At 38.3% G+C, this 13,282-nt stretch overlaps 2 protein-coding genes across 20 annotated transcripts in view; one reads left to right on the plus strand and one right to left on the minus strand.

Annotated features, from left to right (window-relative positions):
* Positions 1-7,746, minus strand: part of LOC309612088 (uncharacterized protein) — a gene marked incomplete at its 3' end in the record, with an annotated part of 52,026 nt that extends 44,280 nt beyond the window's left edge. The window contains exon 1 of the mRNA XM_082357368.1: positions 7,587-7,746. The remainder of the gene's footprint in view (positions 1-7,586) is intronic.
* Positions 1-13,282, plus strand: part of ITSN2 (intersectin 2) — a gene marked incomplete at its 3' end in the record, with an annotated part of 202,961 nt that overhangs the window by 85,956 nt on the left and 103,723 nt on the right. For all 19 annotated transcript variants that reach the window (XM_082358413.1, XM_082358415.1, XM_082358408.1 and 16 more), the window contains 6 exons: positions 3,049-3,141; positions 5,200-5,263; positions 6,244-6,407; positions 7,756-7,962; positions 8,096-8,192; positions 9,021-9,160. In XM_082358413.1, the coding sequence (XP_082214539.1) occupies positions 3,049-3,141; positions 5,200-5,263; positions 6,244-6,407; positions 7,756-7,962; positions 8,096-8,192; positions 9,021-9,160 (765 nt within the window). The remainder of the gene's footprint in view (positions 1-3,048; positions 3,142-5,199; positions 5,264-6,243; positions 6,408-7,755; positions 7,963-8,095; positions 8,193-9,020; positions 9,161-13,282) is intronic.

Raw genomic sequence — 13,282 nt, forward strand, 5'->3', positions numbered from 1 at the left:
CAGTACTCTAAGTAGGGCATTTGTTACAGAAATAAGATAAAATTTTAATGAACTACCGAAAGACAAGTGAGGGCCAGCATGTTGGTCTGGAATAACTGGGGGCCATAGACACAATGGGAGTTTATACTTACAAGCTGTTTCCTGTGTGCATTAACTGGGTGCTCATGAGAAAGATGGGGGCTGTGCAGGAGACCAGAAAGAGCCCCCACCTCAGTTGCAGGCAGCTGTAGGCGGACAGACATGAAGTACCATGCATTTCCTTGCATCTTTTTTTCCTATTAAGTAAAAACCTTGAGCCATTGAGAGGGGGTCAGTAAAGCCTCACCCCAAGGACACAGGCAGAGACACATTGCTGCTGGGGTAAGGGTAGAAGAAAAACCTGTCTACCCCTGAGCTGGGTAAGGAAACCTTGTGTCTAAGATTCTATACCGATACCAAGCAGAGGTATTACTCCTACTACTGCTGGTGGAGCAGCAGGAAAGTGCTTCCCAAGACCAATCACAGATACAAGGAGAAGTTTGGATGCCCCAGGGTGGAGGGGCAGGAACAGAGAAATCCATACCCCTGGGACTCAGGTGCACATGGCCTGCCTAAGACTGAGAGTGGATGAGGATCAGATGGTAGTGAAAGCCATCTGGTGGGGGATGGCAGACTCAGAGTCACATACATTTTAAGGTGCTTCCAGCAGTTTAGGAGAGCCACACCAGCACAGTCTCCTTGGGGAAGAAGACTCCAGGGCCAGTTCTGAAGGAGAAAAGGTCGTGCTTCTCCCACTCCCATACCTCTTGGGGTCTAAGGTATGTCTCTTCAGATGCCTGCTCGTTGCTCTCCACTGCCAAAAGATCTCAGTGTTCCATGTAGGTATAACTTCACTATTTTCTAGTGATCTAGAGGTGTTAGGTGCAAGAGGGACAGGGACAGTTTTGTAAACCCTAACCAGAATTAACTTTGAATCCTCTAGGTCCCTTTTTAGCTGAGTTGCCACCTGGAGGATGCACCAACCAGCTAAGAGGCGATGATGATCCCTTTCTTAGGGACAGCACATTCAGTAGCCAAACTGTCTTAGTTTAAGGAGTAGGGTGAACCAGGAGGAGGTTATGGAAGCAGAGTCAGACATCATCAATGCATTGTTGAACAGCTTTTCTGATAAATGATTCATTAGCGTCAGTGCAAATAGTCCAGAAAGCTAAAAACATGACACAGATTACTTTCAAGGGCCGCAATAGTGTGGACATAGGGGGCTGATTGGTAACCTGAAAAAGTGTCAACAGCTTGAGGAACCACCAGTAGCCCTAGGGGGAGATCAAAAGTTTGATGTAGTCCATCTGCCAAGAGCCAAAAAAGGGCAATGTCCTGTGCAGTGAGACCTCCCAGACAGGAATCATTAAGTCTGGCATGCAGTGGTATCCTCTGCATCAGAAACACAGAGTCAGACTTAATCAGAAGCCTGATTTCAGTCTAAATTAGAGAATGGGCTCTTGCCATGGGTAGCTACATAAGTGACCCAGACCATTCAATTAGCAATTAAAATTTGTTTTCAGTTTGCAGCCCCAGAGAGGCTACCTTTAATCTGTCAGTTGTAATTTTCCAAGTGGCAAACCAAACAGCTGGGCCACTGGCAATAGCCCAAGAATCTGAGTTCTGCCCACTGAAGAGAATGACTGTGTCTCCTTTCGGTTCTGCATAGCTCTGAGGCTGAACAGTCATGGCAGCCCAGTGGACACTGTCAGCTTCAGCTTCTATAAACCATTAGTGAACCAGGCTGAGGCATTTCAGGGAACCTCATTGATCCAGCAGCTTTGCTTCGGACAGTGGAATAGGAATAAAGTTTCCGCTCAGAGGATTGGCTGCCACTTTTTCATATAAAGCCAAAATGCCGCTGGGGCAAGGCTGTCCTGTATTCTTGAATATGCCATTTCCATTTGGCAAGCAAGGCTTTTGGGGGTCCTTCTCACCTTGTTAGTTGTGGAATTTAAGTTTGACCCACCCCCAAATGGGACTATCAGGCCAGAGAGTCACTAGGCCTGCCTAGATCAAGCGTTCAGACCCAGCTGGAGGCTGTTTCCCTTTGCCAAAGGCTCCACTTGGCAGAATCCTCAGTAACAAAGATTTGTGCTGTTTCCAGTACCCAGAGTCTAATTGTGTTGGGGTTCACCAGCTAGTCCTGCTGGTGGAGGTATTTAGTTTAGCCAGTAGTAGTATATCAGTGTTAATTTATGTGTTTTGACAAACATGCTGTGGTTATGTAAATTGTTAACATAGTGGATATTGGATGAAGGATATACAGGAACTCCGTACTATCTTTGCAACTTTCCTGTAAATCTAAAAGTATTTCAAATTGAAAAATTACTTTAAAAAGTACCAGATGGCACTCTGTAACTTCCAGGGTAAAGGTCAGATGAGGATGGTATTTAAGACCCCTTAAAGTTAATTCCTCCTACCTATTTCTTAACCACTTTCCCACACTCACGTGGTGCTTTAGCTATTAGTCTACTCAGTGCAGTTGCAGTGTCTTGAACATGCCTTGACTTCTCATGCTGCCCCCTTTTTGTATGAAATGCCCTTATCCCACCTCTTCACATGGCAAAATTAAAGCCAAGCTTCAAGGCTGTGCCTCGGTCTTACATTTCCTGTTAACTCATCATTGAGGCTTCTAACTCAGTACTGGCACAGCTTTTTGTATGTATTTCTGCTTAGGATGCTTCACAGGTTAACATTGTAAATGCTGGTAGTCATCTTCTAGAGTAAGAGTTCCTTGAGGATGGGAATAATACTTTATTCATCTTTTCATTTCCAGTATTTAGCTTGTTGCCCACTTCCAGTGAGTCGTACACAGTAATTGTTCAAGTAGATGTTAATTGGGTGAGTGAGTGAAAAGCCTTAGGGCTATGCTATGTATGGTTATGATAGAGCTTTCCTCTTTGTGTCACTTCAGTATTAAGTACTGTCATTAAATGGATATTTGAGATTCTTGTTTACATTTTGGAATTGTATTTAAGTATTCTCATGTATACACTATAAAATCTTTGTCTTTCATTTATGTTTTAGGAGGGCCAAACATGTGGGCTATTACCTCTGAAGAACGGACTAAGCATGACAAGCAGTTTGATAACCTCAGACCTTCAGGAGGTTACATAACAGGTTTGTGTTTATATTTTATTTGTAAATTATGCTCCTTTTCATGTAGTATCTTATAATTAGTTTTAATTTGACTGCCATCAATTTGTATTATTTAATGATAAAATTCATATCAATCAGAATTCTAGAATTTTTTTAAAATGTGACTTTCTTATTTTACCTGGAACCATCTTAATTTGTTGTCTTTGGATTTGGCATCATAGAAGATCTTTTCCTGATCCTAAACTTTAATTGTCCAGTTTAACATTTTAACCTCGTATCTGGAAAGTTTTCCATTTATTTCTCAAGGTAATTGAGACTTTTTTCCCTAAGCAGATTTATTAATGTGTTCTTAACATGTTGTGCCAGTTACTAGTATAATGATCAGTATTACTAAAACCTAGTAGAAATATATATATCAGATCAATTTTCTTGAAAATAATCCAGAATTTTTTTTTTCTGGAATCTGTTTTTCTAACATTTAGTCCTCTGTCTTTGAGAGGCTTTATAAGCATTGATTGTTGATGCTATAGCCCTTGTTTTGCAAGAAGTCCCCCAGAACCAAAAGAGGATTAATTTAGGTGTGTCTTTCAAATTTTTTTCTATAAGTGAAACTTTCTTTTCTATGCTGAAGCACCTTAGGGCTTTATTTACAGTAGTAGTAAATATAATGGCTAATATTTACCAAATCTGTACTGTATTTCAGATACTATACTAAATGCACTATCTCCTTTAACCTTCACAACAAGCCTGTGAGGTTGCCCTGTTGTTGTCTGTATTTAAAGATGATAGAACTGAAACTTTGAGGTGTTCTGTAACTTGCCTAAGAGATGGTTAGTGGTGATCTGGGCTTGGTAACCTTTCAGTCTGACTTTGGAGTCCATCCTCTTAAACATTATAGTTTAATGTTATTTGCACTTCTGTAATAAAAACTACCTTACCTGGTATCCGGGTTGGGATTTGATTACCCTGCTTGCAAGGTAATAATTTGGTCTGTCACTGTCCCATGGATGCTGGCAGAAGACCCAGAATTCCTGAGTCAGAGACCAAGGACACTCTTTCTAATGGCACAGCTGGTAGCATGAGCATCAGCATATTTCCGTCCATTTCCCTCATCCCCTGAGTCACATAGGGGCCATGCAGAGGGCCCGGAAGGATGCTGCACATGCAGTGGTTGTGTTATAGAAGAGGAACACTGGGCTTCAGGGAACCCACCATTTTTCAGCAAGCAGTAAGCAAGCTTATTCTTTGTCCCAGAGGGAAACATTACCTCATCCCTCAAGACTGCTCACTGCAAACCCAATTCTGAGACATGATCCAGGTAGAGAGCAATTAGGATCTTACGTTCTTGGCATACACAGCAGGACCTATAGGACATATCAGATACCCATGAGGAGTATCTTTCCCAAACCTGGTATTTATTTTAATTAGAACTCTTCTAGGGAATAGTGTTTTTAACTATAAATTTTATTAGATAGCTGTATTATCAAATAAGACCCCAATTATGAGGAAAAACTAAGATGAATAATGTAATCTTTCATCACTGATTAATGCATATATAACTTCAGTTGTGACATTTTTGTTTTAAAACCTCTTAAGTCTTATTAAAGTAATATAAATAATTTTTCTTTAATAATTGTAATTAGGGACTTCCTTGGTGGCGCAGTGGTTAAGAATCCGCCTGCCAGTGCAGGGGACACGGGTTCCAGCCCTGGTCCGGGAAGATCCCACATGCCACGGAGCAACTAAGCCCGGGCACCACAGCTACTGAGCCTGCGTGCCACAGTTACTGAATCCTGCACGCCTAGAGCCCGTGCTCCACAATAAGAGAAGCCACCGCAATGAGAAGCCCGCGCGCCACAAAGAAGAGTAGCCCCCGCTCGCCGCAACTACAGAAAGCCCGCGCGCAGCAACGAAGACCAACGCAGCTAATCAATCAATCAATTTATAAAAAATAATAATAATTGTAATTAAAATAAATCAATAACATTGTTATTATTGGCCATTATTATTATTCAGAGGCATCAAAGTAATTCCATTTACTAATACGCTGTTTGATTTTTTTGTTTTTATTGTCTTCAGGTGATCAAGCACGTACCTTTTTCTTACAGTCAGGCCTGCCGGCTCCTGTTTTAGCTGAAATATGGTAAAATGTTTTCTTTTGTAGATGAGCTTAACTTTCTGATAGTCTGACTTTGTTCTGTTTTTAATACTTAGTGTTAACATAAAGTTGTTTTTACTTGTAGTCTGTTGTTAATAAGAGTATTTCTTCAGCTTTTTAGAAAATAAATTTTATTGAGTAAATGACTAAAAATCAATTGGGGTTTTGTTCTATAGGATAAATTTCTAATTTCCTTAGAATTTCTAAGGAAAGGAAATTTCTAAGTGTTTTTCTATTAAAAAAAACACTTCTTTACAATTTGGCAAGAGTCTTGATCTTCATTCTGTTATTTTGTAGTTGTTTCATTTATTTCATCATCTATAAACCCCCAATTAGCCCACCCTTCCCTTATTCCTACCTTAAAGAAATTGTTCTTTATAATATCTAAGGTTTTGGTTTTTTAATGCATTTACAATAAACATCAACCCCTACTCCATCCTTCTTTCCATTCAGAATATTCCCATGCCTGGCAGAGTGCCAGGCACATAGCAAGCATTCAGTAAATATTTGAACAAATGAATAAATTGTTTACAGTGGTTATACTCTTGTATAATTTCTTTCCATCTGCACTGGTGGAATTCATCCCAAGGGTATCTAGATACTATATAGACTGATAGTATTTTATTACATACTATCTTTGGTCAGTATATATTAATGTACAGGTTTTAGCTTTTTGTTATACACATACACACACATATTTAATTAAGTGATGATCTACATGTAAGTGCTATGTCATTGTTTCCATTTTATCATCCTCCTCAAAAGTAATGTTGACCCTGAATAACAATCTACCACCCTCCAAACTAAGTAGCAGATGCATTAGTTTGATCTGCTGTCAGGTTCTGTGGGGAGGGCCCTGTTCCATCCTGAATAAAAGACTGACTTTGAGCTCTTAAAATCAGGGGAGCTCAATACATCAAAACAAAACCAAACAAAACAATCTACCGCCCTCATTGTCCTTTTAGGGCTTTATCAGACCTGAACAAGGATGGGAAGATGGATCAACAAGAGTTCTCCATAGCTATGAAACTCATCAAACTAAAGCTTCAAGGCCAACAGTTGCCCGTGGTTCTTCCCCCTATTATGAAACAACCTCCTATGTTCTCTCCATTAATTTCTGCTCGTTTTGGTATGTGTTTATTAATTTAATTAGATGCATTTGATAGTTAAACTTGATTCCTAGGCATAATATTTGAGAATCAGAAAAGGATTTGTTGGCATAAAATGACAGTCCCCAGACACCAAGTTAACTTCCATGTCTGAGACTAGAAATGTTAAGTTCGCCGTCGTAGCTAGGGAGTCCATGTGTCCCAGTTTTCCAGGGACAGTTGTGATTATGCCTGTTGTCCTGGCGTCTAGTCTGGTTAGTGTTCCCTTTCATAATTCCCAGTTGGATGATAAATTATATGATCCTGCTAGTTATAGCTGATCCTAAATACTATTCTTAATTAGTTTCCTCTATACTCTGTATGCATAACAAAAAATATGAACAATTTAAACTCGAAATGGTTTGATTTGGGGGGGTAATTTAAAATTATACGTAAGTAGAAATTTCTTTTTAAAGGTTAATTAGCCAGCTAAATTTAGGGCTAAAAGTTAGAGACTTCGTGCTATTTAATTTGCATATTCATCAGAGGGAACTGGTTTTCCATTAATTTTGATTAGCCATTTTCCTATTATTTGTGAGAAGCACTCATTGGAACGGAACATTCAATTAGATATCTCTGTGTATCTGAAACATGTTCTTCCACTCCAGATGTTAGACCTTAAAATACTAAATTCTTTCACTATTGCAGTGAATTCTAGAGATAATATCAAATCCTTGTGTAACCATATTTATATAGTGTACTTCATATTCTGCAGTTAGTAAACAAATGAGTCATCACTTTGTTCCTTTTAAAGAATTGTCCTTGAATCCATATGTATTGTGTTACGTATAAGAAAAGTGAAACATGTGGCATGCTTTCTTCTTGCACATAGTGTGTGAGCATAAATGGTTCTCTTAAAGTATGCAGTATTTAGAACATCCTTTACGGGGGAGGGGAGAGTTTGGGGAGTGACTGTGTGTGTGTGTGTGTGTGTGTGTGTATGTGTGTGTGTGTGTTAACTCAACAGCACTGTATTTATTATCCCTACCCAAACCCCACATTTGATCAGGTAATGCATTCTCTCATTGAGGATACTAATATTTGGTTGGAAAAGGCTCTTTAGTTTTATTCATGATACTAGAAGAGAATTTTTAACTCCTTAGTAGGCATTCGCTTAGTTCACACAGGTCAGAATATTGATATTGAAAGCAGTAGCTTACCTCCTGCACTGCACTGGGTCCAAGCTGCTTTAGTGAAGTTTTTAAAACTAGTTTGCCGACAGTGTTTCTGTAACATAGCAGCTGCTCACTGTACTGTGAACTTGTTTTCTGTCATGTGTTTTATAACTGGTTTAGCAGCACTGGGGAATGTGTTCTGTTTTGTCCTTAGGAATGGGAAGCATGCCCAATCTGTCCCTTCCTCAGCCACTGCCTCCGGTCGCACCCATAGCAACTCCCTTGTCCTCTGCGGCTTCAGGGACCACCCGTCCTCCCCTAATGATGCCTGCTCCCCTAGTGCCTTCTGTTAGCACTTCATCATTACCAAATGGAACCGCCAGTCTCATTCAGCCTTTATCCATTCCTTATTCTTCTTCAAGTAAGTGCTTTGTTTCTAATGACTCAGTATTTTATATGAAGAAACTGTTATATTTGCATCCCAATAGATAGATTTCCTTCATACTTTGTGAAATTGTTTAGTATGAACCTTTTTCTTTTTTCGTTTTTTTTAGCATTGCCTCATACGTCGTCTTACAGTCTGATGATGGGAGGATTTGGTGGTGCTAGTATACAGAAAGCCCAGTCTCTGATTGATTTAGGATCCAGTAGGTATGAATACTTAAAACTTCCAACTTTTTAGGCTTTCAATAAGGAGTATTTAACAAATGACTTTTTTTTTTTTTTAAAGCTCTGAGCTTATCCACGTTTTACTTTATAGTGGCCAAATGTAAACACTTGGTAAATTTACTATTTGTAATTCACATAAAATAATTTTATTTAAGAATTATTAACTGTCTGTGGTATTTTACTTTTGAAAAATATATCTTATGTAAACTAAAAATATTCTGCTATATTTTTAATCAATCAATTTTTTGCACAAAGCTACATTTTTCCTTTCAAAAATATTTCTCAAAACATCTCATAATCATTGTACATTATTCTTTCTCGAGCAAAAGCTGCTGATTGAGTGTCCTTAAAATTTCAGAAAGCACAAAAGCATCAATGTTCATTCATCACCACTCGTATAAATCACAACAATACTCTTTAAAGCAATGACCCAGAAGAACAATGTCTGCATCCTTGTTTAAACACTCACTGATTGTGTGACCTTGTTTTTCTCAACATCACTGAGCCATAGTTTGTCCATCTAAAGGATGGAGACAGTAATACCTTTTAAGTTTGTCATGAGAATTAGAAATAATATTTGTAAAAACCCTAGCACAATGTGGGGCCTGGCACATAGTAGGTTCTTGGTATATGGTAGTTCTATACTTCATATGGTATTTGCCTTCCTAAGAATAAGGATAATTGATTACATTTTTTTCAGTATCAAGTATAAAAGTAATTACTGTTATATTATAGAAGGTATGATTCTTATTGTCTCTGACTTAACGTATTTTATTTAGTAACAAAAATTTTAAATAAATTTTGTTACAGCTCAACTTCCTCAACTGCTTCCCTCTCAGGGAACTCACCCAAGACTGGGACCTCAGAGTGGGCAGTTCCTCAGCCTTCAAGATTAAAATATCGGCAAAAATTTAATAGTCTTGACAAAAGCATGAGTGGATACCTCTCAGGTAAGCGGCATACAGTACTTAAGAATGTGAGAGAGTTAGGATTTTATATGGACTTCTATTAGAAGTTGTATTTTGTAGCTCATTTTAAATTTTAACATCCAAAAAATTTAGCAGGCATTTGGTAAATACAAATAATGTTTAAGTTGTGTACGAGTTAAAAGTTCTTATAATCAAGTTGAGCACACAGATATACACCCAACTTTTTGGAAAGAAGACCTCTCCCTTGAGAAGGTCAAACATCATCCTCCAATGCAGGGAATGGAGAACTTCATGTGATAAGAGAGTGTGGCACTAAGCTTCAGCTCAGTTTCCCTGAGAGTCTCCTTCCTCATTGGTTCTTTCTCTGCTTGTCCTTCTGAACACCTCATGTGAGCATTGTTCCCCCTTTGAAGCTCCAACCCAAATGTAGCCATAAAACCTGACCTGAGATCCCCATAGAAAATTTGAGTCCATTGTAGAACAAACATCCAAACTTCACTAATTGAGGATAGTGAAGGGGGACATAAACAGAGGGTAATAGGCAAGTAGAATTCCCATCTTCTAACTTTCGCCTCTCTCTTCACTTAACAACGAATTATAGTTTAGACAGAGTAAAATGAGTGTTTAAAAATAATACAGCTTTAAAGTGCTAGGGAACATAGAATAGGAGATATTAATACTGAAGAAATAAGATAAAACATCTTATAGGAAGGGAGCATTGAAGCCCTATCATGAAAGAAAAAAGTTAGGATTCAGATAGAGATTGAAGGTGAGGGCATTTGAGGGTGACGAGGAAGAAATCCTAAGAGCAGAAAGTACACGACATGTTTGGAGGATGAAAAACAGTATATGAAATAGGAGTATGGGGTCTCTAGTTGTGCATTGGGGCAAGGGAGCAATAAAACTTTTGGAATTGATTGGACAAGCTAATATGCAATATGCAATATTTTCTTTAAAGATACATATCTATGTGATAAAATCTTTTAAAAAAAAACGAGAATTATACACACAAAATTCAGGATAGTAGTTGCCTTTTCTGGGGGAAGCGTGGAGATAAAATCAGGGAACACAGATAGCTTCAAAGAATTTAGTAATGATCTAGTTCTTAAGTTGTATATTAGGTTAATGGGTGACTTTTATTAGTATACTTCATAACTTACAACTATACTATATATGTATCAAATATTATATAAGAACTATAAATTTCTGTAACTTTGTTAAATTATGTGGAACTATACTATATTTTTAAGTAATCTTTTTTTTTTTTTTTGCATTTTAACGTCTCTGAAATTGGGATATGTATTATCATCAGTGGTATCTTAGCATTGTGTCATGTTTTTTTTTTTGGCAGTGATTTTTCCTTCTTAGTGTTACATAAAATAATGGAGTGTCTTATAATCAGTGGCATCTTAGATGCTGTGAAATGATATTCAAACTATAGTATTTAAGATTAACATAAAGTCAGACAATTCTCATATTTGAAAAAATGAACTTCTTTGGGCCCTACATTTTGCATTGAAGAAGTTTCTTTTTTCAGATTAACAGAAGTGGACTAAAAAGACATGTACAGAAGTGTTCATGGCAGCTTCATTCACAACATCCAAAAAATAAATAGCCTAAATGTCCATCAACAGGAGAATGGATAAATAAATTATGGTGTATTTCTTTAGCAGAATACCTTGCAGCAATAAAAATGATTGAACTGCTGATACATGCAACAACTTGGATCATTTCACAGATGTTGCATGAGTCAAAGAAGTCTGGCACAAAAGATCCATAATATTTAATCCATTTATATGAAGTTGAAGAACAGGAAGCTGAATTGATGGTGATAAAAATCAGAATAGTGTAGTTACTCTGTTGGACAAGGGACCATGTTAGAACCTTCTGGGGTGCTGGAAACATTCTGTATCTTGAGGTGGGTGTTAGTTGCATGTGTGCATACTCATGTAAAAATCCACTGATCATTACACCTAAAATTAGTACCCTTTGTGTATGTACTGCAAACATAGAGTATAAACAAAAGTGGGTTTGTGTTGCAGTATGAAGGGCAGTGGGGAGCCAACTGTGAGGAAATGTTCCCTTAATGTTACTTTATTTGTATGTGACACATTGCATGAAGGTTGTGTATTGTGTTTTCAGAAAATGTTATTATTCTTAGACTTACAAGAGTAAAGCTGTATATCGGTAGTTAAGGGAAGGACTTATTTTCTTTGAAAGAAGAAGTTGTCTCTGGTGTCCTGAAACTGAGCACGAGCCCCACGTATATGAGGACAGGGCTAACCTAGACTTATGTGGTATGCTTTGTTCAGTGAATGTAGCAGTTAGTGGTCTAATTTTTCCCTTTTGTTCTTCCTCCTTTCTTCCCCATAAACCCTCAGTCATGATTTATTTAGATTGATTCATTGACTCACATATTTCCTGAGTCACATATCTTCTGGGCACTCAGTATGACACTGGAATGCAGACAAGAAGACATGGCCCATGTCTTTGAAGAGCCCATAGTATAGGTCACATAATCTCAGTGAATAGTGGTTTAAAAGTGCTATGATTAATACGGATGAGAAAGTGACTGATGCTGAGGATGTAAGAGAGCGTTTCGCAGGAGAGGTGACATTTGAGCTGGATCTTAGAGGATAAATAGACTGCCTGGTAGAGAGTGGGGGGACTAGCATTTTAGGCACAGGAAGTAGGATATCCAAAGGATTGGCAGACCAGCAGCGTGCATGCTCGAGTGAGCTTCCTTAGTGCAGCTTCCTCTGCTGCCTCTCTTTGGCCTCTATTACTCACATGGCCTGCACACATTTAAGCCTTCCACCAATGCACTTTTAACCATTGCATTCCTTCCCTTCCTCCTGTTGTTTGCTCTGTTGCCTAGTGCGAGGGGTCTGCTTTGTTATCTCTTTGTCCAAGAGCTGAAACTTTATAGAACCTTTCTTCAGGTGTGAAATAGCCTGCCATTTCTTTATTGGAAGAATCCTCCTTTTAACATAAAAACCTCCTCAAATCTCACTTTTTATATGAAATCTATTGAGAAGTATTAATTGAGTGAGGCTGTGAGCTATTTCTAGTGTGTTTCCCTTATGTGATTTCTATTAAATGGCCAGATAAAAAAAAGAATGGAAAAGATTTTAAAATTATATAATATAAACATTTGATTGCTTGTTATAATATGTGGTATATTTGAGTTTGTTCCATATAGAGTATGTAGCTTTGGTTATCCAGATCTCTGTGTTCAAAGCTCAGTGAAGCAATGGGTTTAACGGCATCTGTGCTGGCTTTGTAGTGCAAGTTGTTGCTGAGGAAGAGCTGGCAGTTGTATCTCTTCTGTGCAGAGTTGTTTGGAGAGTCCTTGACTGAGGCTAAACGCAGGGTAGGGCTGACTCTTCTGGCGCTTGTGGCTTAGGCACCTGAGAGTGGAAGGTGTAGCACCTGCTTTATTGACTAGGTGACCTTCCCTAGAGAAGCCTCAGGATTCATCATGGTCAGAAAGCCACAGACAAGCTCACCAGGAGCGAATGCTCCTCTGAAGCAGAGAGGGATTTTCTGTTCTGGAATATATTCATTGAAGATTAGGAGCCTGTTACAGAGACAGATTTTTGTTTTCTCACACTGAGGGAGAGAAAAGAAGTTGAACAGTTTGCCATACATAGTAAGCATTCCATGAATGTTAGCTATTGTTATTATCAGTTACTATCACATAAGTAAGCCCCCGTTGCACCTTAGATAGAGGATAATTTTGGATTACAATTTTCTTCATTACTTTAGTAAATATTTATTAAGCATCTGTTTACTAGGTGTGGGGTATACATTAGTGGATAAACAGTCAAGGCTTTTGTCTTCATAGAACTTAGCATAATAGGGGAAATAGACAAACAGGTAAACAAGCAAATGTTACATTACAAATTATGATATGAGATATAAAGGATAAAAGCAGGAAATGTATTGAATGGTAGGGTGGACAGAGAAGCCCTTTCTGAGAAGGTGACATTAGATTTCGGCTTCATAAGTGAGAAGGACCTAAACATGCAATGATGTAGAACTGTAGGACTTGATGTTGGACATGGGTGTACAGGAGAGGGAGGGCTCAAGGGGGACTTTTTGATTTCTGGCTTGAGCCACTGAATGGATTGTGATACCACT

Source organism: Balaenoptera borealis (genome assembly GCF_965194805.1).
Source record: "Balaenoptera borealis genome assembly, chromosome: 15".
Lineage (NCBI taxonomy): Eukaryota > Metazoa > Chordata > Mammalia > Artiodactyla > Balaenopteridae > Balaenoptera > Balaenoptera borealis.